Here is a 27,828-nt window from a genome sequence, read left to right as displayed (position 1 = left end):
GCTGCCTGGATGGTAAACAGAAGTTGACTAAATTTGAATATCAAAGTGGACGCACTCTTCAGATCATCCTAGGTTGTCTTTAAATCATTATACTAAAAGCTAGGGGAAAAACCTGGATAGACAACAAAAGCTGTTACAGTTAAAAGTTAATGGTGGTTTAAAATCCTGGGAGATGAATGGATTAAGGCAAATGTGTCCAGCTCGACTCTCCACTGAAATTCTCCTTTCCTTTTTCCATATCTTTTTGTACGTGGTTTCCTGTGCAGACTGCTGTGTTTGTTGAAGGCAAGGAGAGAGATGTTACTGTGTAGCCACATGCTGTAGCTGTCTTGCTCAGCCACTTTTGTGCTCTGTTCCTGTGGATGTCCCTGTTCCTCTTGAGCTGTTTGCTTTGGAGACTTTGCTGCTTAATTTCTGTAGTGCTATTTGGATGTTTGCTTACTGTGCTTTTCTTGTGTTGCAAATTCTGTTAGTACCTCAGTCACCCTGCAAGATTAAGATTTGATTGAAGTAAGGGTTGCATGAAAGCATGAGGCAGTTCTGTAGAGATGTCCCCTGAAATATGTGCTGGTTGTCCTGCTGCCCATACCTGCTCTCATGTTCCTTCCTTAAGAGAGTTAGTTGAGATGATAGCTTTGTCTCATTGGTTGCTAAAGATTTTTTCCTCTACAGATATTTTTCCTTAGGTGAAGCCTCCAAGCTTGGAAGCTTTTGGCTGGCAGGCATCAGGGAAAGAGAACATATCTCCCAGGTTTCTAAAGGAGAATTCTGCCTGGGAGTGTTTCTATTTCCCTCTCTGGGTTTTCAGTGTGTTTGTACTGACTTGGTACAGATTTTGTAATGCAGATCGAGAATTTACTTGACTTGTTTTTGAGACTTATTTTATTGCACTTTTGGTTAAGATTAAGTAGAGCGTGCTCTGTTTGAACAGTTTCCATGATTTGAAAGCACAGTTGGCTTGGAGATGAGACTTTGTTAAACCAACAGAAACTTGCACTTGAAGTGCTTTGGCGTGCTAAAGAAAAATCAAACTCATTTAAATGGCCTTGATGTTGAATTATAACTAAAAGGAAAAATACAACTGCCATGCAATCTTTATGGCTTTCAGAAAAGTTAATTTCTCCCTGTAGAAAGCAATGTTTACTGCTTTTTCTAGAATTGTGGCATTCAGTTATGTGAAGGTCTAAAAATAGACCTTGGAAAGGATGTATTCAACTGTACAAACAAAGACCCGCTCAGCCAATGCAGGTAATGAGGCTACAAAATGGAAAAAACATGTAGGGTTGAAGACAGTAGAAAAACATTCACAAAAAGGGCACCAGCACCAGACGTAGGACTTTACGTAGCTGGCTGTAGTAGTCTGCGTGGTTGCCTAGATCCAGCCAATTGTTAAATGTCCTCTCGGTTTTCAGGACTGGTTGGCACTCAATGGTTCAATGGCTGCAATAATTAGCACATCTGCAAATATTAAAACTATATCTAACAGTTCTCATGTTAGACTAACTCATTTTTCCTCATGTTGTTTGTGTTTTGCATCCTTTTACCATTGTAGTGAAATGTTTCTCTGCTGTTACAAGAGCTGCTGAATTGAAAGTTAATTATTTCTTTCATTCATTTTTTTAAATCCATAATTAACATGTCAGAACATGTGACAAGGTTGCTCCGTCTAGTCAAAAGGCATCCAAAAAGCCACTTTCACTGCGGTGTTTATGGAATATCACTGTTCCCCTTCCTGTTTTCACAGTCTGACTACTTTTCTTGAGTTGATCCGTGGCTGTTGAGATTGTTCTAAATAAAATTAAACAAAGCAGCAACTGAAGCCAGAATGGCAGTGAAACTGCAGGCGTCTAAATGTCGCTGCAATACAGCTGAAGGTTCAAGCTCAGGTTAAAAGAAAATCCTGTAAAAGTTGTGGGCTCTATCTCTGAAATAATCTTCCCAATGTTTGAAAAATATGTGTGCGCTTTAAAGCTGATTATAGCATCTTGTGGAAGAATTTAGACGTTGGTTATTTAGGCTGTACAGCTGGTGACAAAATGACTGCAGAGCTAGTTTATTAAAACCTTTAACCCTGAATTCTTTTTTTTCAGCTTGACAGCTGCAGCTTGATGCAACAGTAGTTTTTCCTGGGTGATTAATATACGGGCAATCTGGCTGGTGTCAGAAGCATAGGGCAAAGCTGGTGCACTGTGAAACTTTACCCCAAGATCTAGAGAGCCCCTTGGGCAGTGGGGAATGGAGATACCCAGCATGAATGTGAATTAACGCACTTACGTGATTAGAATGACTTGCATTGTACTTTTCTGCTACAAGAGGTTTCTATTGTTTGTTGAATACCACAAATACAGACCCAAGTAGCACTATTTTGCATGATGCAACTTAAAAGTATTATTATGAAGCCCTAAATGTAAATCCTAGTGGACCAATAATACAGTAACAGTTCCTGTTACAATCCTGCTTTTCCTGGACCCAGAGGGGCTTGCTTCTGAAAGAGGACTGCTGTTCCATAGAACGTTGTTTTAATGGTGCTAATGAGTGGGAGAACTTATTCCTCAATGTCTGAACTTGAGTTTCAGCCCCTTTTCAGTGTGCTTCCTTTCTGAATTGTCTTGTGAAGGGGTTTGTAACTGGGCGAGGCAAACTCGGCAGAAATCAGTTTAAATAATGTCTTGCTCATTAAACTGTATTTCAATCAGTAGCAATAATATATATACCTATACATACACTTTAAAGTTCAATGCCAGTTTTTACTAATCTGTATATGGATTATTTTTCTAAGGTTGTAAGTCATTTGTTGTAAAGTTCAAGTTCAAGAGAAAAGAGGTAAAACTGTCAGAAAATAAGTTCCATGTTCCGTAGGGAATCCTCTCATGTGTCTGATAGCTCAGCCTGCCTCCTGCCTCCCTGCGACAACACCGGCAGTGTCAGTCCAAGGTGGAGAATTACAAAAATCATGGGAAGGCAGGAAAGAGATAAGCAATTACTGTATGTTGTTGGGTGGTATTTTTCTGTAGTAGTTTTTTCTTCCTAGATTTTGAATGAAATCGAAACTGTTAAGTGCCTGAACGAGCTACTTTCATGGCATCTTCAAGCAGTCAGAATTTGAGCCCACAAAAAGGCTCTTTGCAGGAAGATTCGAAATACCATCTGTTGGCTTGTCAAGCATGGGATTTGAACAGCCCTAAATTCTGTTTTTCAGGAAACTCTGTCAGCCACAGAACAGTAGTGGTTTTCAAGGAGAAGCTCCTTCCCTGAGTCCACCAAAAGACAATGTGAACTCCAGCTCTCCTCCTCAGGTAGGTAATCCCTCTCCAAGGGTGTTGGGTCTGGTTAGCGCAGAGCCAGCAATTGGCTCCATCTGCTCTTGATGGAGTTGGTCGCTGGACGTAGGTCCAGGCTGAGCTGTTCAGCCTGTCTGCACACTGTAATCACCTGCTGCTGGAGGCTGGTAGGTCAATAGGTTGTTGGGTTTTTTTCTGTTTTATTAAGTTACAGTCTAATTCTGGGTTTCCTCAGCATCTGTTTCTCCTCTGGATGTGGTTCAGTGACGGCCTGTGGGGAGGATCTCTGACAGTGTGTCTTAGGTTTAGTTTTAAGGGCTGAATTTTTTTCACGGTGCCTACATCCCTCTTGGAGTTCCTGGGAGAATGAGCTTGTGTTTTACTCATTACTAATAATTGACTGGAACGAAGCAGTAATAAGTAGCTCCTAAGCAAGGTTGAGTTATTAAAAACCTTGACCTTTTGCAACCTAATTGCCGTGACAGTCAGGGGCAGGTTGGTCTGCTCTTTGCTTTGTTGAGATGCCAGCGCATGGAGCTGTGAAAAGTACGTTTTGACTGTTTTTCCATGATAACAAACTGCAAAGGAGCTGCATTTGCTTGCGTGTTAAGCAAAGCCTGTCCCCGCTCTTCTCAGTATCTCTTAGCACAGGCGTTTCTCGCTAGCATTGTGAAATGACGGCTTCCCTTCTCTGCTGTGGGTCAGCCCAGACAAGTTGAGTATTTATTCTCCTCCTGCCAATGGAATGTGTAATGCCTACTTGTCTGGACAGACGCACTGAGGATTAGTGGCAAAGAATATTAGCAGGTAAAGAAATTATGTGCTTTCTGGCAGTGAGAGGGAGGCAATTCTCTATTGAGAACAAGAACTGTGCAACTTGTTTGCCAGGTAGCTAATTCCAAATCCTCTCCTGCTCTGCTGTGGGCATGTTCCTGGTGAATAAAGAATGATCCCCTTCGTTTGAGATAACAGCATTGTGTCTTTCCAAGTTAAGAGGCTGGTCTTGTGTTTTTCTTGACCTGATTCTGAAAAAATGTAGGTTGAAAAATCATCTCGCTTCTGGCTGTACATATCTTGAAAGACGCAAAAGTCTGTAGGGGATGTTTCTGGTCTCTTGAGATGACCAAATCGAAACTTTGGGTGGTTGATTGCTTTAGACCTAGAAAAGGCTAGTGAAACAAGGACAACTGAACATGGAATATAAAGGTTTCCAGCAGTGCTTTTAACATGGCTTGTGTCAGACAGCAAACCACAGGCAGCTTTTTATTGTAAGCAGTCATTTTTTTGATACTCTATAGCTGTAATTTCTATTTAGAGAAGGGATGCCTGCTAATGGTTGCAATCCCAGCAGAGGACTGGGATTTGGTAGTCTGGAACGCAAAATATTTTGGGAAAGTTCGGTTGTTGGAATGAAGGTGAAGAAAACAGTTTGTCTGGTAACTCTAAGGAAACATGGCAGAGCAGGTATGGCATACATATACCACCTCATAACCAAAGAGGTAAAGTTGGTGAAGCTGGTATTTGTTGGCTTTAGAGAAAGGATAATAAAAGATGGCTGTTCTTAGATCTGTCGCCTGCTCTGAGACCTGCAGTCAAAGCGAACGGCCCCTCCTTTTGGGAGATGGACACTGCTTGTGTTCTGCTGGGAAGGCAGTCAGTGATGTTGCAAAGCTGGTTAGACGTGCTGTCCTTGCCCCTTGAGCTCTGTGGCAGTATGAGCATCTCCTCTTTGTAATTACCTTGACAGGTGGAAAGGATTCCTGCCACTGAGCAGTGTCCTTGAGACCCCTGGAGTTAACAAAGAGAAATAATAGCTGGGGGGGGGAAGGAGGGAGCTGGTGGCTCCCTGACAAAGCAGCCATGCATCCAGCTGCACTTTGGTGACGGAACAAAATTTCCATTTGCAAACACATCGCAGCCCTGCCTGAGACATAAAGAAAACAATAAAATATCCAAAAGAAATAACCAGAACTATCGCTTGTTTTCCTTTGGGCGCTGAATAATCCTTCCTCAGAGTTTCTGCAGCCTTATGCTGCCAGGCAGGCACACACCACTGCACCGATGGCTGTCCAAGGTAATTGTGGCTGGCTCAGGCTGGACTGAGCTTGACAGCCGTAGTTCTGGCTCTGCTTTGAGCTCTTCTTTCTGCTGACTGACAGATGGGTTCTTCTGTGGTGCAGCTTCCCAAGGCTAACCTGAAGTCTGTAGGCAACTGCTTACTAGGAGGTATGGGCACACAAAGCTTCTCCAAGCCCTGCCTGTGACTGTCCAGGTAGGGCTGACAGGGACAGTTGGGGACCACTTCCCTCTCTACGCTTCTTATTTAAAAAAGGGATACTCGGGTCACGTTGGCCTGTGTGATGTGGCTTTTAAAACTGCTGTAAATGTCCTCTTTTGCCTTAAATTCTGAGAACTTAACAGTTGACACTCTCTCACCTCTTCCGGGAAATGCCTCTTTCTTGAGAAGAGGAAGGAGTGGTATTGCAAGGGTGAAGCTGTTGACCACAGAGTTGGTAAAATCATTGAGGGTAAATGCAGAACTTGTGAATCCCTCCTGCTCCAGAGAACTGAGCCCATCTTTCCTTTGCAGGGACTTTGAGGTGCTCTAAATGTCATGCCACAACCAGAAGGACAGATGTTTCTATGGTTATTTCCATTCTCTTAAGTGGCTGGGGCAGGGGGAGGGTGAAGGACAGGGCTTTACTTCTAAAGGGCTAGATTTGAAGTAAGATGCGATGAGAGCAGGCTGGGTTGCATGGCCGGTGTATGAATAGGGCAGGAGATCGGTAATTGTTGACGTGATGACAGGTTTTTCTATAAGCTCTCCCACCGAGCCATGGGCTCCAGAGCAGATGTTGGGATTGTCAGGAAGTGGCTTGGGATGGGTCAGCTTCTGTAGGACCTGGAGGTCTTGGAGCCTGTGTCCAGGACTAGCCTCTGAGCTGGGGACACTTGCCGGCAGCTCTCATTGATAGCAGAGCCCTTTTTTCTGGGGATACTCCCTTGTTCTCTAGTATTGCACCACCACCTAGTGGTAACAGCATCCAAAATTCTGGCCTCAAGACTTAAATTTTTTTTTTCTTCCCTCCCCAGAAACGATCCCAGCCTCTGGAGTTTATCGATCCTCTGGCCAACAAAAAGCCCAGGATCTCACATTTGGCTCATAGAACTCAGCCCACTTTCAACGGGAAACTGAATTCCTCCAACGGGAAGGATGCTCCTGCCCCTGTCCTGCCGCCGGCTGTCCCGGAGTCAGTGAGCTCCAGCTCCAGCCTCCCGGTGTTGGAGCTGCCGAGGCCTCATGATCCCCTTTCGGATGTCAGCAATGACCTGACTCACAACGGCAGAGACTGTGACAACCCAGAGACGGCTGACAGACTGACTCATCCTTTATCAACAGACTGTCCCCAAACGAGCAAGCACAATTGCAGCTCGTATGTAAAAACCAAGAAAAAATCCAAAAAGCACAAAGACAAGGAAAAGGAGAGAAAGGAGAAGAAAAATGAAGAGAAATGCAAAGAGGAGAAGCAGGACTGTGAAGTAATAAAAAATGCTGACTTAGTTAGTGTTCCCCAGGAACAGGTCACAGGTATGTGTGGTCCGAGAGGTCCTCGTGTACAGCTTGTGCTAAGATAATATTGGTATCGGCTGTGTATGATTTCTGCTCTAAATCTATTTGAGGAAAGAGGTTGCGTGTCCACTTGCAGAGTCTGTGTGGTTAACGAAATAATACCGCTGTCCCTACCTACAAATCAACAAATGCGCTTCCTCTCAAAAGAGGATATCAGGTTTTTCCTGTTTAACCTTTCATGCTGTTTGGAACTGCCTCAGACCGTGTCATGTTTCTCCTTGTTAAATTAAAAGGCGTATTAATATGTGGGGATGAAAGGCAGACATCAAGATCTGTTGGAAAAAGTAGTGCTGCTTGATTACTTCCAGCTCTTCTGCTTGTGTTTGGTATTGTGATGACTGTTGTATTGATTTTTAACTCAGTAATGAAAAGTTAGTCACAAAAGCTTTTAATATTGGATACAAAAGAAATGATAGATAAGTCTCATGATAAATGTTGTTAAAGCGGTATACAACCAGCTCTTTCAGGCTGAAAGAGCTTCCTTGTTGTGTCCCAGTATTACTCTGAATTTCTTTCTTCGAGGACTAACACAACAGTGAATCTGTTACTTGTTGAGGTGTGATGAAAATGTTTTCCATGAAACCAGTATATTTCTAAGTCAGTTCTACATACTGTTAGAAGTTAGAGCAGAGAATATATGTTGGCTAATCCAATCCATTTCCTTGCCTGCTGCTTTCATGTTTTCTGCCATTTCATTAGGCTTTGTTACAACTCCACAGGGCGGTGGGACTTCGCCTGCAGACCCTAGGAATATTGTAGTCCCGATCTGTTGTGAAGTTTCTTTTTGCATTCATCTTGTTTTCCTTTGCCCCGTTACTAATTTTTAAGTTCCTCTTCATGCTTGGTGCATGAAAATCATCCAGTTTTAGCTCAAAAAGGACAGTAACTTGAAATGGAAACTAATTTGTTGAATTTCTGGAAAGGGAGAGCTTCACAGGATGTTGGGGTCAGTATGATATTAGCTCTCACCTTCCCTGCAGTCTTTGGAGCACCTACAAAATGCATTTTGATTGTTCACCAGTGATTTTTAATGGCAGTCCATAGTTCTGATCATTGTGTGGTTCCTGCAGAACCACACTCTTTAGATACTTCTACTTTGATCCTACTTTTGTGTCAATCCTAGTTTTTTCTGTAAATGTTGTTTTTCTTCCCCCTGTACCTTGTGTCTTGAATGGTAGTGGATAGATTCACACACATTCTCTCTCTAGATGTATATTTTTGTCAGTGTTTCTTATAAATACCAAAATACTCTGAATTCTTTCTTCATGTAGTTGCTGACCCTTTACTACCTTTTCTGCTTTGCTTTAAAAACAGTTTAATGACTGGCTTTTTGTTAATTAGTAGGAGTTGGGTTTTGTTCCTGCTGCACTGCTGATGTATGTGAGGTAACGAATCCGAGCTGGACTTGGGAGTAATCATAAACAGGATGTGGTCAGTGGCTGCTTGGATCTTGTACAGCTAGCTCGCATCTGAATTAGGATCTTTTCCTTTTGTGCCTTGCTTCATGTGGATAGCATGGGCCTAATCCTGCTCCTTTTGTCTGCAGCAAATGGCTGGCAGCCTTTTCGAAGTCCCCCTTGGGCCAGGGGCCACAGGGAAGCAGAGTTTCTTCTGGGAGGTTTGCTCAAGAGGTGGTGGAGAGATTTTTGGGGTCCTTTCAGCAGTCAGTAGGTGGCACTCATCGGCAAAATAAACTTTCTTTTCTCCTTTTCTTATCCACAATCTTCCTTACCCATGTTCTGCATCTTCCATGCTGGTGTCAGGTAAGGATGAAAGCAGAATTGTCTGCAGACATCTGCAGTAGGAATTTGAGACTGGGGTGTTTATAATCACGCTGTTTTTTCTGCCATTCTTCCATTCTGCTCAGGAAAGCCTTTCCGTGGAAATTCAGGAAAAACGAAGTTTTAAAAAGATGCAATTCGGTTATTGCTTTGACATGTCTATGTTTATTACTTGGGCTTTTCATGCTCCCTACAGTTTGTCTGGGGTAATAACTGTAAAGTAGCGTAGGTGAGTGTAGGGACAGGTGAGTCTTGAGGATCACACGTACTTTTCCTGTGTGTCTGGGGAAATTGTGCAATCAAGGTACTGCTTGCTCCGAGTAACAGACTTGGAAAGAAGAGGAAAGAAGAAATACACTTTAGCAAAGCGGATGAGTTAAGTCTTTTGCAGCCTTCTCCACTTGCCTCTTGTTTTGCTGCCTTCTCATGGATGCAGTTGATTTCCGATTAGAGCTTTCAGTGTAATACACAGTTTATTAGAAATATTCCTTTTCAAACCTGTATCCAACTGCTTTCTTCCTCCAAACTAATAATGCAGCGTTTGGTTTCTGTTGAGGAAGGGGTCTGGTTTAGGCTCACATCCAGAATCCCGTTCCTTCTGCAGTCTTTGGTCCCTTCGCTTAAACTCCTAAACATTCTTATAGCTGAGCCTTGCTTGATTCATGTTTCTTCAACTTCATAGAGCAGAGAGCGCTTTGATTTGTCTGCAGGGCAGTAGGGCTACGTGAGAAAAAAAGCTGCATGCCTTATAAACCTCTCTGTTGTACCCTATAGGAGCCTGGAGTATTAATAGCAGGAATCTGAACCCAGAGTATTAATAGTAGGGGTCTGTACAGTGTAGAATCAGGAGAAAAGAATGTGCACCTTGCTCAGCTCTCTGTTCTGCTCATCTGGACTCATAAATGTGTTTTGCACTTCAGCAGTGGTGATATCGGTGTTATCCCTCCCTGCAGGCAGTGTTTATAAACCAATTAAATTAAGTTTTTTTGCCACTTAGTGCATTGGCTACTGTTATAGTTTTGCTGATGAACAAATACCAGAGAAGCCTTGAAGTTTCAACCACCTTATTGTGGATCTTCTATCTTTGTTAGTTCAAAGCAGAACAGAAATCCTTTAGAATTTGATAAACTGTATATTGCAGATAAGTTTATGAATTTGAAGTTGAATTGCATGGAGCTTTAAAGTTTTAAGAATGTCTATAAACAAGTTGGGTTTTTTTTTTCAGGTTTAAATGGAACATGCAATAATTCTAGTGTACCAACATCAACTTCAGAAATGCCAGATTATTTATTGTAAGTATATTTATCAGTTGCTTCATCACTTTGGGATCAGGTTTCAAACTAAAAATCACAATGTACTGGGGGTTTTGTTTGACTTTATTGTTACTCAATAACCTTGTAAGGTGGGCTTAAAAACAAGAAAGAGTAAATCCAACTTTGCAGATTGTTCCTGAGACTAAACTAAGATCTGTTCTTTACCTCCTTGTGGAGTTCAAGGTTATTTTCCTATAAACCAATTCTTAAAGTACTTCAAGAAACATTCCGTACCTTGAAGGGGTTTGAAAGGATTAAACATCTCCGTGTTACAGTTGGAAGCTTTGGGAGGAAATGGTTGCTTTAATGTTATGGGAGACGGGGCAAGAAAGGATTTTGAGAGGTTAGCTAATTCTTCCCCTGTTTGGAGCCAAGATCATTTACATAAACCAGTGAAATATTCTTCATGGGGAGGTTATAACCCATGGGTTAGGATGTGAGTTGTTTCACCTCTTTTTAATCAGATCCCCTTGAGGTTAATTAAACAATACACTTGTCTGCTGAAGCACAAACACCTCTGTGCATAAAGCCAAACCTGTTCTAAGCAAAGCTCTGTGATAGCGAAGAAGTGTAGCTGTGGGTGATATTCCCTGTGCACATCTCAGTCTGGGTTTTTAATGCCCTCAGATCTGGTTTGGCTGTACTGTGATCAGAGGGAAGAGATGGAGGAGGAGGAGGTGGCATCCACTCTGGGCTCTGCAGGAACAGTCACTGGCGTTGACTGGAGGATATACAGGGTTCTTGTATGGTTACAAAGCTGTGGTTTGCTGGGCTCTATGTACCATACAAACCACTGCTTCGAGTTGGCTTTTCCAGTACCATGCAGAAGAATGCAGATGGCTGGGTGTTTTTTTTTTCTTGCAACAGATGTGCTGATCCCTCTATAGAGGGATATTGCAGTCCCTCAGTCCATCTCCAAAGAAATCCTGTAAGGTTTATGAAATCCTGTAAGGCTTATGGACTCCTGTAAGGTCTGTTGTCTCATCTTTTGGTACCATCTGACTGTTGTGATGGTCAGCTCCTTAAATTATAAGAGCTGTCACTGCTGCTCTGATTATAGAGACATATGTTTCACACCAGTGAGGACAACTTCTTTATCTCATAGTAGCGTATCCTGTGTGGCTGCTTATTTATAGCGATCCCTAGCAAAAACTCAGCTCTTGAAGGCTAGAGCGCATTTAGGTTAACAGAGTGAAAGTTTGCCCTTCTTTTGATACCCAAGTTAGCTTATACGTGTTCGTGCACCGAACTGGCACTGTTGCAGACAGAGTAAGGTGGCAAATGAGAGTCGTCACCTACGAAAAGATGAGTTTTGCAGTCAAGAGAGGACTGGCTGCTGGACCTTCTGCAAAATGTCAGGTTTAATGGCTTTTTGTTGAGCTGCATAACTTTTAAAGGGCCTCAAAGGTACATCTGTTAAACATGAGCTCTTGTGTTGTGTTCAGTTCATGTTGGGTATCTTCAGAAGGTAGTGGAAATATAGCCAGTGTATTCAACAAGGTTTCTTGTGCGCTTGCCACTTAATCATACTGTGAGCATTTTGCAACGATAGCTGAATGCTTTTTGTGTTCCTTTAAAGACTCTTAACACTGGAAGCATCGTATTCCTGCTGTTCCAAGGTCTGGCACAGATGCAGAACTCCATGTTCTGCGGGACAGCAGGAGTTAGAAAAGCTGTAGCAGTACTATCTCAATGTCCTCCTACACCCTCAGCTGCTCCCAGGCTTTGCTGTACCTGCATGTTCCACCCTATCTGGCATAGATAGGAAATTTTGGGAGCAAGAACTGTCTTGTTTTACACAGAGTTCAAGGCAATAATCCTGACAGTTGCCTTCGTGCTACCATAATGCAAATCATAAGAGTCTGTATTTGTTTTCAAATGCAGTCACCTGGTAGACTTAGCATCCTGGTTTTGGCATTGCAGTATTCGTGCTGTCTGGAGAGAAGGCTTACTAAACCAATTAACTCAATTATTCTCCCTGCAGAAAATACGCAGCCATTTCCTCTTCGGAGCAGCGTCAGAGTTACAAAAATGACTTCAATGCGGAATACAATGAGTACAGAGACTTGCATGCCCGGATAGAGAGGATAACTCGACGGTTTACGCAGTTAGATGCCAAGCTGAAGCAGCTTTTGCAGGGCTCTGAAGAATACAAGGTAGCAACAGAAATATATCTTTTGAAAAGCTAGTTCTGCAAATGGCAACACTACAACTCATTTTGGTTGCTTTGTGTGTGGGGCTGTTTGGGATGGGTTGCTGTCTAAAACATACTGCCCAGAGCCCAGAACTGGTGGATGCAGAACGTGCACACAGCTGACAGCTTTGTAGACTGTTCTTAAAACAGCTCTGTGTTCTTTCGTTTTCAAGCTGGAGCACACATCATGGTACTTGTTGACAAGGAAAGGCCTCAGTGAGACAATTGGCGTCTTTAGCCAAAAGCTGCTGGAAGCTATTAGTGTATCCCAGCCAGAAAACTCATATTCGCACATATGGTAGCGTATCGGGGCTGGAAGGGGAGTTAGTACGGGGTCATGTGTTTCTCTGGAATCTTTGATCTTAATAATGTAGCACTATTTGACTTGTCAGACTGATTTTAAGAGCTTTAACTATTCATTATTTTGAGAAAGTAAGTCTCATTGAGTATAATAAACGGATTTTTACAGAGCACCTATTGTACTAAGCGCCGTTTCCTCCCTCAAACATCCATCCCCTTTCTTTGAGAAATTCAGTGATTCCTCACTGAATTATTCTAATATCTTGGGGAAAAATTAGTCTGAGCTGTGGAGGATATGTCAATTATCCTGCCAACCCAAGTGCCTGTTACAGGCAGTTCTCATGGCTGGAGAATAGGGCCTGATCCCTCCAGTGTTTCTGGTGTCAGCACCAGTATAGTCATGGAGTCATGAGGCTGGTTGTAGCCATCAGATCTCACAGGCGAAGTTGTGGAGGAAGTAGATTTTGGTCAGTATTTGGAGGAAACATGTACGTTGAGCCATCAGTAAATGCTCACCTGCTGCAGTAGGTTGCAGGACTGTTGGCTCTTTTGAAAATAATAAGCTATCTTTTCCTTTTTAGACCATCCATGATCAAATTTTACAAGAATATCGGAAAATTAAAAAGGTAAGTAAAAATTAGTCAGCCACAAAAAAGGCTTTTGGGTGGTGCCCCTAGCGTCTGAAAGAGATGGGTACTTGCCAAGTGAAAAAACGAGTTTCTGAAGCTTCATAGCAGATCATTGTTCAGCTCGAGCTTGTGTAAAAAGTGATCCCTTCCTGGACCAGAAAGGGTTTGGGGGGAGTTGAGGCTGCTGCTTGGATCCTGGGGAACATTCAGCTGTGTTAGTGGCATGCTAGCTCAAGAATGAGATGTGTTAAATTGGTGCCTTTATCCCATCAAGGAAAGAACAGTTTGTATTTCAGATGCACAGGCTGAGTGATAACAGGATCCTCCAGGTCTTGGGGTCTGCTGGGATATGGGGTACGATTTGAGTGCAGTCTCCGGTATAAATCACTTGAGCCCTGCAGGGGACTGCATACCCAGCATGGCTTTTTGGTGTGTGGAGCACGCAGAATACTTTACATCTCTTCATGTATATGTAAAGCAACAGTTGTTGACTGGAGGGATTTATGATTTAGCTGGATGAGGTAGCAATGCCAAGGCAGGCTGGGGCATCCATACTTTAGGGGTGGTTTGTTTTTTAAATCTACAAATATGTCCCTGAGCCCTGTTGTCTCTGAGGGATTTAGGAGCTTTTTGAAGAGCTTCCCTACGTCTTGCAAGTTCATCTTTGTTTTAAAGCTCCCAGGCTTGCACAATTCAATGTTACCAAGGGGGCGAAGGGCAGGTGATGCTTGCTGGAAGCTAAGGCGTGTGGCCCAGCTGCTCTGCGTTAGGCTAAGCCTTGCTCAAGGTGCACTCGTTTCCCTCTGCTGAGGTTCCTGGAGCTGGGTATTCATGAAAAGGGATTTTGTTCTTTGCCTTTTTTGAACAGAGTAGGTCCATTTTAAATGGGTATCTACTCCTCCAGCTAGAAAAGCTTCATTCCTCGGTCATGTATTTATGCTCTGAGGTCTGATAGCCTTGTCTGTGTTCAGCATAAGTGTCGCTGAGTTCTGAAGAATTGCCTTCCGTCACTGCATTTTCGTTTTTCTTTACAGACTAACCCCAATTACAGCCAAGAGAAGAACCGCTGCGAATACCTCCACAACAAACTGGCTCATATTAAAAAACTGATAGCAGAGTATGACCAACAGCAGTTTTAGCTGGCACTAATCTGGACTGGGTAGGGCAAAAAAATTCACCTGGACGTTACGTTCCCTTTTATACAACTAGATTCCTTTCAGAGATGAGCATTAATTCATCGTGGTTGAAGAACTTGGGGATTACTTACGATGCCGAATCAGTCATGTCCGTGTCTAAGCCGGGTCGCAAGCCCAGTGCCCGGCACGGTCCTTTCGAATTTTAGCCTCTCTGAATGTTGGAATGTAACAAATGAAAAAATCTGCTTATTTGAAGCCAGCGTTTGACACTTAAGGGAAAACTTGCCTAAAGCAAACGAAGCTCCCAAAGGTTAAGAATCAGTAGTTTTCATGGATTAAAGTTTGGCATGAAGTGTAATTACCCCTGGCCCAGGTCCACTGGGTTACAAATTGTCCTTCAAATGGTGAGGAACTGGAATGCTGCTAGGTTACCTCCTTCTCTGGCACCTGCGACTGTTCATATGCAAGCTGTCTGCTCTACATGGCACCGCGTTAAATACACCAAGTACCCAGAGCTCTCGTTGTTTGTTCCTGCTTTTGTCATCTCCGGTGTGTGCTCTCTTGAGGTGGTTGTGTCAGTAGGAGGGGATCAGCCCGGGGATCTGCACTGAGTGCCTTGTGCAGTGCAGAAGTGGATCCTTCATGTTAAAAAAAAAAAAAAAAAACAACAAAAAAAACAAACAAAAAAAAACCAAAAAACCAACCAAACAAAAAAAAACCAACAAAAAAACCCACCAATCTTTTTATCCGCTTGTGCATTTGGAAGCAGCAGGCGTAAACATTTTGCAGTGGCCTCTCCAGCATGTGCAGTCCAGTCTGCCTGCATTAACCTTCACGTACCAGTGCTGGGAAGATTGAGACCTGTCTGTCTTTGACTTTTATAATTTTATACCAAGGCAGCCAATTTTATTAACTGCTAATGAGACTATGGTCTATTTTTGTATAAAAGAAAAGCATCTTTTTCTAAAACTGTGCCTCCCTTTTCCTTTTAGGCCAAGTGTTTCAGAACCTTTCCTGTCTTATAACTGCAGTATTACTAAAGCTTATCAGATAGTTACCCAGAGAAGTTATTTTATTACCTGTACTGACCCATAAGAGAGGAATGGGTGGGGGGGCGGGGGGTGTGATGCTTTCTTCTGTTTTTTGTGTATTTCCAAAGAAGCAGCAGCAGAAAATCATTCTCAGAACAGGCGCCCAAGCGTGAGAGAAGTAAGGTAGCATTTTCCCATGCGGGTCACTTCCACTGTTGTGCTTTATCTAGCCAGCTTCTCGGTGCAGTCTTTCTTCTTGATTTTTTTCTTTTTTTTTTTTTTTATTGGACTTGAAGGGAACATTTTTAGAGTATGGCCAGGGTGTGAGAAACATGCCAAAAAGCACAAAGGTGTCCTTTAACTCTGCTATTTCTTTCTCTCCCCTCTCCCCTTTTAATCCTGCCAGCCTGTGTGATTTGACTTCTTCCCGCTTCCGTTTATCTCAAAGTAAAGGATTACTTTCCTGTGGCGTCTCCTTCCCTTGGAGGTTGCACTGAAGAGTCTTTCACCCTTTGAAGGAGCGGAATGGCAGAGTTAAGGAGGGAAACAGTTCTTACACAAGGAGTATTTTTTTTTCCGCCCCCCCAAAATAAAGTGGGTCCATCTGCTGTATTTAAAGAAAAAAAAAAAAAAAAGAAGAAAAATAATAGTAATTCCATTCTGGCTAGATTGGTTTTGCTGCATCGTCCAGCCAGGGTCACCGCTTTGCTTTGTCACTTGCAATGTTCTGAGTTTCTCTCCCTGCCGTGTTGCATCCAGCGCTCACCAGGACTTTGCCATCCTGTTCTTCAAATGAAAGCCTACAGCTGAAGGGACGTGGCTGAGCTGAATGTTACTGGCCCGGCAGCCCTCCGGCCGTGGTCCGTGGACTGCCACTGGTCAGCCACATTTTTCTGCTGGTCTTCAAAACCCAAACCTGTTCAGAAGCAGAGCAGTGAAGGAGTAGGGTGGAAGAGATGTGATGTCCAAGCAGTATGGTGGTCCATAGGGTGAGCACCCCGGAGAGCCTCACTAGGGAAGTCCCAACGAGCATCTCGGGGCTTGGGGAACGCTTTGGTCCTGTCTCTTCCTTTCCAAGTAAAGATCACTGGAGGTTAGGAAGCCATTTCTCTTGTGGGCATACCTATTTCTGTAATGTTGCCTGCCTCCAGTGCTTCTGCTCATCAGAGAGAGATGGAAAATACATGAGAGTTAAAGGCAAGGAAGGAGCTTTTGTCCAGAAAACTTTGTCCTCCTGCTTGGTGGGGTTTTGCGCCTGGTCGGTGCATGAGTTTCTTAAGCAGTAAGCGGTGGCTGGCGGCGATGTCCGAGCAGTGTCTGACCTCAAGCCTTGCTTAGGCTCCGATTCCAACAAACCTCCCACAGCTGTGAATCTGTGCACAGAGGTGGATTTCACCAGAGCCACAGGGATCTGGGAGGAGGCGTTAGGCTGCGTGGAGGAACCGGGATGCCACGCTTTCTCGGACCCGCTGTGAGATTTTTCACTGCAAAACCTGGTCGGTGCCAGACCTGTGAGCGGCATCGCCAGCCAGCGGTTACAAATTCGGTGTTCTTGGTGGCAAGGCTGAATTTCCCAGCGCCTACCCGTCGCATCCATCCGGCAGCACACCGAGCTGCAGGGCTTGGTGGGACTTCATCTCCGACTGCAGTGCGTGAGGAGTCCAAAACTCAGATGGCAGAAGAGGCAGCAGCTACAAACCCAGGATGAGTAAATTCTTCCATGGAAACACTTCTCCTGATCCTTAATATTTTGAATGGGGTTTTTTTTGTTGCTTTGGCGGGGAGGGGGGATAGAGATGGATCTCAATCTTTATACATCTGCTATAAGATATTTTTGCAAACAGAGTTGTATACAAAGATGTATTGTGTACATTTACATGTATATTCTGGAACTTCTAAAATTTGAATATAAAAACTGAAAATATTTAATGAATATCCAAACTGTGAGACCCAATTAGCATTCAACAACTTTCTGCTTCACTTTTCTTTTGGACTGTGTTAAAGAATTGTAGTCGATTCTGCCTTTTTTTTTTTTCTTTTTAGAGATTATGAAGCTAGGCAAATTTTGTGCTTTTTGGGTTAATAGAAACCAGTTCTAGGTGATTAAGTATGATCTTAACTTATTGATACTGTGTTTTACTTTGTAATATTGTACTGTGGATAAAACTATATTGAGCCATGGAGTTGGAGTTTACAAAAGAGCTTTTCACTTTGCCAAAATGTTACAATTTAAAGGCAGCATAGTCTTCAGCTTTCCTAATCTTTTCTTAAGAGCTAGTGTCTTTTTTGTACACTAAAAAGCTGAATGCTGATTTTGCAACATATAATAAATTCACTGTATTGGAAAACAAGCAAACAATAAGGTTGTATATTTCTTTTCAGTGCTGCTTACTGCAAGAAAACTCAAAAGGGAAAGGTGATAAATGGCTGGCGTGGTGTTTGAAAGCAGGAAACTTAAAGGAACCGAGTCAGTTGAGTGAGTTAAACTATCAGAGCAGTAGGTAAGAAGCACGAGAAGGAAAAGGTGCTTGGTGCGGGCTATCCCATTTTCTAGCCGCTTGCTGCGCACGGGAAGAGTCTAGTGCCCCAGTGGGATTGGTGTCTCTGTGCGGTGGCAGGAGCTGGGGCTCTTCCCATTCCAACAGCTTTAGCACCCAGGTTTTTCGGGGGGGAGAAAGCTGCTTTTGAAGAGGCACCCATCACTGGTGTCAGCGTGGAGGTTGGCTTTAGAGGGATGTCCTACGAGCACAGAGCGTGGCAGCTTGGAGGGTGCATGGCCCCGGAGGTGGGCAGTAAGGAGGTGGTGTCAGCAAGCGAGGTCCTCGCTGCTTCCCTCGGGATCGGCAATGCTGGAGCTTCCTATGTTACGGTGGCTCTTTCTGACAGCGTGTGGATCCCAGGGAGGGTCCAGACCTGGTTCAGGTGCCTCCCCTCGACTGCTCGGCATCTGCGGAAGGGGCTGATGCGTTTCCCTCCCAGTGAGCCGAGCTGGGTTTGACGTCTGAGCTCGCTCGCGTGGGGGGTGAGTCACGTCCATGGGGAGCTGGAGCAGGGACGTCGATGCTGCCAGAGCAGCGAGCTGGGGATGAGTCTGGCGTAGACGCTGCCGCTGTGCCTGCCTGTCCACGCTGCTGGAGCTCCCACCTCCACCCGCGGGTCTGAATCATCCGGCTAAAGCTCAGAATACAAATAGCATCTGGGTTGTATCGAGACTGTCCTTTTTTTTCTGCTTGTCACGATGGCTGCTTGCTCTGGTCCTGGCTTCTGCAGCATCTCTAGGTCTGCTGCTTGCTGTGGCTGGAGCACGCAAAATAAAATAGAGTATAAAAGCACTCCAGTAACTGCTCAGTAGCATAACATCCTCTGAATAGCTTCCATTTCATCCTTCAGTAGTTGCTGTGTTGCCTGTTCTGTGATCCCCCTCCTCTAGCAGTGGATGACAGGCTCAGGTTCACTGGTCTTGAGACCAAAAGTGCTGGTGGTAGGTCTTGCTTGATCCACCCGTGTACATAACGAGCCCGTGTTCATCTGCAGCTCGCTTTGCTTTAGTGCAGGAATCTGGATTCTACCTCTGTAATAGCAAAATAGGGAGAAGGTGAAAATAATCCAGCAATCACACATGTCATGGCTTTTTTTTTTTTTTTTTTTTAAAGCTGGGGGGGAACAGGGAGGACTTTGCTTGGTCCTGTTCTGCCAGCCTTGACCTTGGAGCTGACACAACAGTGCAAGCACCTGAGCAGGGAGGTGATGCTCCCAGGGCCGGCAAGGGTTTGCTCCCACGGGGCACTCTGGTATGGAGCAAGAGCCGAGACGCATTGGGTGAGCTGATGCTCTTGCAAATCCCCAAATCATCAGGGTTTTTCATTTCAAATGCCGCCTCTGAGCCAAGCTCCATGCCCCAGGCCCCCATTTTACCATCTTTTAATTCCTCACTTATGCGAGCTTCGCCCCTCGGGGCTGCTCTGGGGTGTTCATCTGATTAAAGGCTGGGTCCTGTCCCCTGGGACCTGCATGGGGACGCTCATGTCCCTGTCGCCTCCTCTCCCAGCTTTCCTGGGGAATTCCTCTCAACCGCTGGCAGCTCCTGCTCTGGTCGGGGTCACGCATTGAGCTCATTAACTCGGAGCTGCCCCAGTGGAAATTTACTGGCTGCGTCCGCTGTGCCAGAGCCAGCCCGGCTCTTGCCGCTGCCTCCTTATCTGCACCCAGCTGCCGGCCCTCCCCGGGGAGCGTGGCGGGGGGGCCAAGGAGCGGCATCTATTTCAGGCTGTGTCCATGTGTCCCTCCTGCGCACGGAAGCCAAGTCCTCCGTGCAGGTTCAGGAGGATCCCTAGGCTCCGATAAGAGTGTCAATTTGCGCCGTATCGGGCACAAGCTGCCCTTAAATTAGGGTCGCGCACAAGTGGGAAAGCAGGGGTGACCCCGCAGCCTCATGGCTGCCCCGGTCGGCTTTGTGGGATGCTTGAAACACGGCAAAAGTCCCATGGGTTTTTCCTGCGCACCTTTTGCTTGCGGCTCGTTTTTAGACGGAAGCTCATTAGAATAATTTGTCCTTGATGCGGTCCGATGGTGCCGGTCCTTCCCAGAGCAGCTCCTACGCCTTCACTGCTGAGCACGACCACCCTAAATCACCCATTTTTCTCTCCCTTTCCACGTACCTGGAGGGTGACAGCATAGGGCTAGGGAGGAGAGGACAAGGAGCTGCGAGCAGCTGGTGCAGGCAAAGATAACGAAGGGTCAGAGCCTGGGGCTTGTTTTACATGAGGGGAAAAAACCCAACCGTCAACGGAAGAAAACGTGGCCAGGGAGCGTTGGGGCTGTTTGTGTCCGTAACGCATAAATCTGGGGCTGCTTGGGTTGGCCTTGACCTGCTATGGGGGGGGTCCTGCCAGCGTCCCCCCGTGGCCGAACCCTTCCCAAGGCACCGAGCATCTCTGCCAGCAGCACCGTCTCGTGCAGAATCAGGCCCTGAACCTGCTTATAATGAACTACGGGGGAGTTTGGGCCGCCCCAGCTCCCCCAACGGGGGGTTCCCGGGGAATTTGTGGCCAGGATGCCCAGCCCTGGGGATAAGGCGGGGAGGGGGGGAAATCTGCTAGGAACAGGGAGGGTGGGCACCATTGCTGGGGGAGCGGGCCGGTCGCTATGGCTCCGCGGCTCGCCTGGCCCCCCGCCAGCCCCCGGCAGCTGGGGAGCGAAGACGCTGGGCGGCCGGCCCGGGCTCCCGGCCCATGAACGCGTTGGGCGAGCGGGAACAAGGGAGCCCCGCTCATGCGGTGCCGAGCGTGGGAGGAGTGGGAAAGGGAGTGGGGGAAGGAACAATGGTGGGAGTTATGGGAGGGGGGCAAAAAAAAAAAAAAAAAAAAAAAAAAAAAGGAAAAGCAGTGGAAAAATACCAGTTCTGGGCCCCTGGCAGCGCTGCCCGGACCCTCCCCGCCCCAGGATTATTGTACAAAGAAATGTTATTTTTGTTTCAATAATTTGCTGAGGCACTGGCATTCCAACGCGGGGCTCGTTTTGTCCTCCAGCCCAGCACCAAGGGATCATTGTTCCTCCATGGCCAAGGGGCCGGACGCCACTTCCCCCCCCCCCCCCCCAAATTTAACACCCCCCCTACCCCCGGTACCGCCGTTGCCCTCTGCCACCGCCGCCTCTCCCCACGGCCCCCCCCCCCCTTTTCCTGGCAGGTGCCCCCCCAGGATTTGGCCTTGGTGGGTCTTTTCCCGTTCCGTGCCAAGAGAATGGGTGGCGATGCCGGCGTACCCCCACGGAGTCAGGGCCCCGGAGCGGGTGGGTGGGTGGGTGGGTGGCAGCGGCGTGGAGCAGAGCTGTCCTCGCCACGTCTGCAGGGAGCGAGGGTGGGGAAGGGGCCGGGACCCACCCGGGTGTTGCTTCTGCTCTGGGGGGGTTGAGGCGGGGTGGCTGGGGGGGCGGGGGGGGGACGGGGACGGCTGCTCCTTTGAATCCAGGCCTGCCCATTGAAAGGCAGCCGGGCCCCCGGGGGCTGCGGAGCGGGGTGCCAGCCACGGCCCCGAGCTGTCGAGCTGCCCTTTCTCCATGGCGGCCAGGAGAGCCCCCCCCCCGGGCACTCCCCAACCCCCAAAACCGTTGCTCTCCTGTGGCTGATATGTGGGGTGCAGCCCCACGCAGGACCTGGCTGCCCCCTGCCTGGCATTGCCAGTGGGGGCTGCGTTGTCGATGCTGGGGGGGGGGGGCGGCTCTGGGGTGCTACTGCCATTGACTTTGGGGTGCCCATGTTGGGGGCTGCGGGGTGTTGGGGTGCTGGTGCTGTGGTCTTTTGGGTGCCCATACTAGGGGCTGCTGGGGGTGCCCATGTTGGGGGGGGTGCAGGGGGCTGGTGCCGTGACCTTTGGGGTGCCCATGTTGGGGGGCTGCAGGGTGTTGGGATGCTGGTGCCGTGGTTTTTAGGGTGCCCATGCTGGGGGCTGCTGGGGGTGCCACTGCCATCGCCTTTGGGGTGCCCACGTTGGGGGCAGCGGGGTGCTGCGATGCTGGTGCCATGGTCTTTAGGGTGCCCATACTGGGGGCTGCTGGGGGTCCCAGTGCTGGGGGGATCTGGGGTGCCCACGTGGGGGGAGCTGGAGGGTGCTGGTGCCGTGACCTTTGGGGTGCCTACGTTGGGGGCAGCGGGGTGCTGCGATGCTGGTGCCATGGTATTTGGGGTGCCCATACTGGGGGCTGCTGGGGGTGCCAGTGCTGGGGGGCTCTGGGGTGCCCATGTGGGTGGGCTGCAGGGTGCCACTGCCATCGCCTTTGGGGTGCCCACGTTGGGGGCTGCAGGGTGTTGGGATGCTGGTGCCATGGTCTTTAGGGTGCCCATACTGGGGGCTGCTGGGGGTACCCATGTTGGGGGGCTGCAGGATGCCACTGCCATCGCCTTTGGGGTGCCACGTTGGGGGCAGCGGGGTGCTGCGATGCTGGTGCCGTGGTCTTTAGGGTGCCCATACTGGGGGCTCCTGGGGGTGCCAGTACTGGGGGGCTCTGGGGTGCTGGTGCCGTGACCTTTGGGGTGCTCACATTGGGGGCTGCAAGGGAATCAGGATGCTGGTGCCGTGGTCTTTTGGGTGCCCGCGCTGGGGGCTACAGGGCACCGGGGGCTACAGGATGCCTTTGCGGGAGGCAGCGGGATTACCGGGTTTATTATCCTCCAGGTACCGGGATGCCGGTGCCCGGGCCGGGACTGGCAGCACCGTGGGAGCGACCCCGTGGGCCGGTGCCCGTGGGAAGCCGCAGGGTCCCGGCACCGCAGGAAGCCGCCGGCCCGGGACAGTCAATAGCCGGAAGGCGGCGGCGGCGGCGGCGGCGGCGGGACCCCCCGCTCCCGGTCCGGGCCCCGGTCCCGGCGCCACTTCCCCTTCCCGGGTCAGCGGCCGCTCCCCTCCGCCTTCGCCTCCCGCTCCCGACGACCCCCCCCCCCCCTGCGCGGTAGGAGCCTCCGGCGGGGCCCCGCACCTGCTGCGGGACCGGGACCGGGGCGGGGGACACGGGGGGGGGTGACCGGTGGCGGCGGGGCACGTGCGGGAGGGGGCGCCCGGGGACCGTTTTTTGGGGTTGGTTTTTTTTTTTTTTTTGGGGGGGGGGGGCGGAGCCGGTTTGGGGGGGGGGGGGGCGGGTCCTGGGAGCCGATTAAGCGGCGGGAGCCGGGGCGGCCGCAGCCGCGATCGCATCATCCCCCGCGGGGCAGCAGCGGCACCGGCTCCAGCGCCCCCGGCCCGGTGAGTGTCCGCGGGGAGGGTGGGGGCGGCTCGGGAAGGGATTCGGTCTTTCGGTGCCGGGGAGCGGGGGTGGCCCCGGGCCCGTGTCCAGGCCCTTGTGTGTCCCCTCGTTTCTTTCCCCGTGCCCCCGGCCACGCCGTGGGTGGCAGGGTTGGCCCTCGTCCCCGTGTCCCCCCCGGTAGCCCGGGGCACGGGGACAGCCCTGTCCCCAAATGTCCCGCACAGCGGGTTGGGGGGGGGGGGGACACGGACAGCCCTTGTCCCCGCGTCCCCGGTGTCAGCCCAGGGTATAGGGACACCCCCGGTCCCCACGTTCCCTGCATCCCAAGGAGCGGGGACAGCCCTGTCCCCGTGTCCCCTGGGAGCATCCCTAATCCCCCATTCCCTCCTGTGCCCCCTGCCACCCCAGGGAGGGGACAGCAGGGACATCATCCTGCCTGTCCCGAGCAGGATGAGGACCCTGCACCCTCCCGGCTTACTTGGGGGCTCGGTGGGCTCCTGGGGCCCGGGGGGCCTCGGGGAGGGGGGACAATCACCCCCCTTGCTCCCCGCCTGTCCCAGGGGTAGCGGCCGGTGCCGGGACACGCGTGGGAAGGGGCCACGGTGGCAGCCCCACCGCCACCGGCACGGTGGGAGGCCGTGGGGCAGACAGCCAAGGGTCCCCACCGGCGGCACAGCCTGGTAGGGAGCAGTGCCGGAGTCGTGTCCCGGCAGGGTGGGGGGTCCGGGGGAGGACGGGGGACCCTGGCGTGCCAGGCCTGCGGGGCTGACACCCATTTCCTCCTATTCCAGCTCCAGGAACAATGGCAGAGACATTCCTTGTGGAGAGCCCCGACGTCACGTACAGCAAAGATTTCATCGAGGCCAAGTACACGTACAGCACCGTGCACGTCTGCAAGGAGAACGGCGTCACCAAGGTATGGGCAGGGGGCTGGTGTTGGGGGGGGAGGGGGGGGGGGGCTTGGTGGTGGCTCTGCTCGTCCCCATGTGCCCCTGCCTCTGTCCCGCAGGTGCGACCATGCTCGACCCGCTTCACCTTCCGGACGGGGCGGCAGGTCCCTCGCCTGGGGGTGATGTTGGTGGGTTGGGGGGGCAACAACGGCACGACGGTGACAGCGGCCGTGCTGGCCAACAAGCTGGGGCTGTCCTGGATGACCAAGACGGGGCGCAAGGTGGGTGTCCCTGGCGGGACTCCAGTGAGGTCCCAGGACCCAGGTGTCCCGCACGGATGGGGTGATGGAGCTCAGCTGCTCCCGTCTGCACCTGGGTCCTGCGCCCTGATCTCCTCCCTGCCCCTGTGGAGGTGATCTGCAGCCCCAGCTCCCCTGTTTAGGGGTGCTGGGAACCCCCCCCCACCCCATGCCGACAGCTCATCCTCGTGTTCTCCATCCTAGAAAGCCAACTACTACGGCTCTCTCCTCCAAGCCTCCACCGTCTGCCTGGGCACCGGCCCCACCGGTGACGTCTACGTGCCTTTCCGGGACCTGCTGCCCATGGTGCACCCCAACGACATCGTCTTTGATGGTAAGTGGCACGTGGGGGGAACCCCGCAATGGGGCCGGGGGGATCCCTGAGCGGTTGGGTCACTCCTTGTCCCCTAGGCTGGGACATCTCCTCGCTGAACCTGGCGGAGGCCATGCGGCGGGCGGAGGTGCTGGACTGGCCGCTGCAGGAGCAGCTCTGGCCCCACCTGGAGAAGATGAAGCCCCGACCCTCCATCTACATCCCCGAGTTCATCGCCGCCAACCAGGAGGAGCGGGCGGACAACGTCCTCCGCGGGTCCATGGCTGAGCAGGTCCTGGTGGGGCAGCGGCGGTGGGGGGGGGACGCGATGACACAGGCAATGGGGGGGATACCGCCACGCTGACGCGTCCCCCTCGGTGGTGTTGCAGGTGGAGCAGATCCGCAAGGACATCCGGGACTTCAAGGAGAGCAGTGGGGTGGACAAAGTCATCGTCCTCTGGACGGCCAACACGGAGCGCTTCTGCGACGTCGTGCCGGGGCTCAACGACACCGCCGACAACCTGCTGCGGGCCATCGAGGTCAGGCGACAGGGGAGGGGACTGGGAGGGGAGGCGGGAAGTGACAACACCGCCCCAGCAGTGCTAAGCTGTCCCGTGTCCCTGCAGCAAGGCTTGGAAGTGTCCCCGTCCACGCTCTTTGCCGTGGCCAGCATCCTGGAGGGCTGCGCCTACATCAACGGCTCCCCCCAGAACACCTTCGTGCCGGGCGCGGTGGAGCTGGCCGCCCAGCGCCGCGTCTTCATCTGCGGCGACGACTTCAAGTCGGGTCAGACCAAGCTGAAGTCGGTGCTGGTAGACTTCTTGGTGGGCGCCGGACTCAAGGTACGTGGGGATGGGGTGGCCCTGGGGGGACCTGCCGGTGACGGAGGGGGGTGACTTGCCTGCACCCCCTGCCCAGACCAAGTCCATCGTGAGCTACAACCACCTGGGGAACAACGACGGGAAGAACCTCTCGGCGCCGCAGCAGTTCCGCTCCAAGGAGATCTCCAAGAGCAACGTGGTGGATGACATGGTCCAGGCCAACCCCATCCTCTACGGACCCCAGGACAAGCCTGACCACTGTGTGAGTTGGGGGCCGGGGGAGGGGGACACACACACGACACACACAGTGACGTGACAGGGGTGACAGGGACGTCGCTTCGCAGGTGGTGATCAAGTACGTGCCCTACGTGGGGGACAGCAAGCGCGCGCTGGATGAGTACACGTCGGAGATCATGATGGGCGGCACCAACACCATCGTCATCCACAACACGTGCGAGGTGCGTGGAGGGGTGACGGGGTGTCCCTGGGCGGGGGGGGGGACGGGACGACAGTACATCCCCAAAGTTGGGTGGCTCACCCTTCCTGCCCTTTGGTGCCTGTAGGACTCGCTGCTGGCCAGCCCCATCATCCTGGACCTGGCCATCCTCACGGAGCTGTGCCAACGCGTCACCTTCTGCACCGAGGCCGACCCTGAGTTCCAGGGTTTCCACAGCGTCCTCTCAATCGTCGCCTTCCTCTGCAAGGCCCCGCTGGTGCCCGAGGGCACCCCCGTCGTCAATGCCCTCTTCCGCCAGCGCAGCTGCATCGAGAACATCCTGAGGTACCTCGGGGGTCCCCGTCCTCGTGGGTGCCAGGTCCCACCCACCCCGGTGCCCTTGGTGGCGCCCGAGGCTTGCAGAGGTGTCCCACTGCTTGATAGCCAAGGGTGCCAACACCAGTGGCTCCCAGTGCCCATGGGTGCCTGGCGCCCATGCATGGGGTGTCCAAATCCAGTAGGTCCTGGTGCCCAGCGCTGATGGGTGGTGGTGCTCAGTGCCCGCGGCACCAGTAGGTCCCAGTTCCCATCACCCGTGGGTCCCCGTGCACAGCACCAGTGGCTCCCAGTGCCCGATGCCAATGCGTCCTGGTGTGTTGATGCCCAAAGGCGATGGTCCCAGTGCCCGGGGTGTTCGGTGCTGGTGGGTCCTGGTGATGCCCAGCACCAACCGGTCCCAGTGCGCATGGATCCCCGGTTCCCAGTGCCCGGGGTGCCCAATGGGAATGGGTCCCAGTGCCCGGGGTGCCCAATGCCTGGGGGGGTCCTACACCAGCGGCTCCCAGTGCCCAATGCCCATGGGTCCCAGCACCAGTAGGTCCTAGTACCTGATGCCCATGGGGGTACCCAACACCAATGGGTCTTGCTGCCCACCATGACGGTTCCCAGTGCCCCATGCTTGTGGGTCCCAGCACCAGTAGGTACCTGGGTTTCCCAGTGCCAGTCAGTGGGTCTCAGCGCCTGATGCCCATGGGTCCCAGTACCCATGGGTCCCAATGCCAGTGGTTCCCAGTGCCCAACGCCTGGGGTTCCCACTGCCAGTGGCTCCCAATGCCCAGGGTGCCCAACACCGACAGGTCCCAGTCCCCAACGCTGCTGGTTCCGGGTGCACAGGGTGCCCGGTGCCATCATATCCCCCTTCCCCAGTATTGGGGTGCCCACCCCTGAGCCTAACCCCCTTTCCCCCCCCTTTTCCCAGGGCCTGCCTGGGGCTGCCCCCCCAGAACCACATGCTGCTGGAGCACAAGATGCAACGGCCGGTACCCAGCCCGAAGCGCTCCTGCCCCGGGGGGGCCGCCTGCCCCCTCGCCCCCAAGAAGGCATCGGCGGCCGCTCAGCTCAACGGGCACCCCTGCCCCGGCACCCCCCGGCCAGGACCCCCCCGGACCCCTCTCCACGTCGACGGGGCCGACTAACGGCAGGCGCCTTTTTGTATTTCATATCAGCTTTTTAGGGGAGGTGGGAGGGGTGGATTTGGGGTCGGGGGGGGGGGGGCAGTCCACGACCTGTGGGGTTTTCCCCCCCCCCCTCACCCCCTCCAAGCGGTCGGTGCTGCCCGGCTCCGATGCCAACTCAAAACTGTGAAGCTTTGTATCCGCCAATAAACCCGGAGCACATCATGTCCCCCCCCCTGCTCCGTCTTGCCTGGTTCCTGGGGCCCCCCCCCCGGACCCCCCTCCTCCAGCCCTGGGCGAAGCGAGAGCCGAACGCCGGTGCCTTCTGAAAAAAAATCAAATTACATTTATTGATGCAAGGGCAGGGGGTGGTTTTTTTGTTGTTTTTTTTTTCTTTTTTTGTGTTTTTTTTCTTTTTGTTGTTGGGGTGTTTTTTTTTTTTGCGGGGGGGGGGTCCCCCATTTTGTTTTGATAAGCAATGGGGATTCTAAAGGCTCTGGGGACTAGAAATGGGAGGGGGGGGGGGTCCCTACACAGAACAACTATGCCTATGGCGGGCACTACCCCTACAGAAGCCGGGGG

General features: G+C 50.9%; 2 protein-coding genes across 2 annotated transcripts in view; both read left to right on the top strand.

Annotated features, from left to right (window-relative positions):
* The window catches only part of ELL (elongation factor for RNA polymerase II), a 58,164-nt gene extending 40,131 nt beyond the window's left edge, over positions 1-18,033 (top strand). The window contains exons 7-12 of the mRNA XM_049807563.1: positions 3,200-3,296; positions 6,375-6,870; positions 9,919-9,985; positions 11,991-12,162; positions 13,082-13,126; positions 14,164-18,033. Coding sequence (XP_049663520.1) covers positions 3,200-3,296; positions 6,375-6,870; positions 9,919-9,985; positions 11,991-12,162; positions 13,082-13,126; positions 14,164-14,268 — 982 coding nt within the window. The 3' untranslated portion in view covers positions 14,269-18,033. The remainder of the gene's footprint in view (positions 1-3,199; positions 3,297-6,374; positions 6,871-9,918; positions 9,986-11,990; positions 12,163-13,081; positions 13,127-14,163) is intronic.
* Positions 18,034-22,924: 4,891 nt separating this feature from the next.
* On the top strand, positions 22,925-27,687 carry ISYNA1 (inositol-3-phosphate synthase 1). Its single transcript, XM_049808241.1, has 11 exons — positions 22,925-23,032; positions 23,825-23,949; positions 24,043-24,204; positions 24,427-24,556; positions 24,634-24,827; positions 24,925-25,074; positions 25,162-25,377; positions 25,454-25,618; positions 25,701-25,814; positions 25,920-26,137; positions 27,051-27,687. Exons 2-11 carry the CDS (start codon positions 23,836-23,838, stop codon positions 27,265-27,267), a joined length of 1,680 nt encoding a protein of 559 aa, XP_049664198.1. The 5' UTR covers positions 22,925-23,032; positions 23,825-23,835; the 3' UTR covers positions 27,268-27,687.
* The last annotated feature ends 141 nt before the right edge of the window (positions 27,688-27,828 follow it).

Source organism: Accipiter gentilis, chromosome 8 (assembly GCF_929443795.1).
Source record: "Accipiter gentilis chromosome 8, bAccGen1.1, whole genome shotgun sequence".
Taxonomy (NCBI): domain Eukaryota; kingdom Metazoa; phylum Chordata; class Aves; order Accipitriformes; family Accipitridae; genus Astur; species Astur gentilis.
Note: the sequence above shows the minus strand (reverse complement) of the source record. Positions and strands in the feature narration are given on the sequence as shown.

Excerpts from the sequence above, each read along its gene's own strand:
- ISYNA1 (XM_049808241.1), top strand. The coding sequence starts at position 23,836 with ATGGCAGAGACATTCCTTGTGGAGAGCCCCGACGTCACGTACAGCAAA. Across the intron at positions 25,075-25,161 it reads ACCTGCTGCGGGCCATCGAG|CAAGGCTTGGAAGTGTCCCC; the intron begins GTCAGGCGACAG and ends GTGTCCCTGCAG. Across the intron at positions 25,619-25,700 it reads AGGACAAGCCTGACCACTGT|GTGGTGATCAAGTACGTGCC; the intron begins GTGAGTTGGGGG and ends GTCGCTTCGCAG.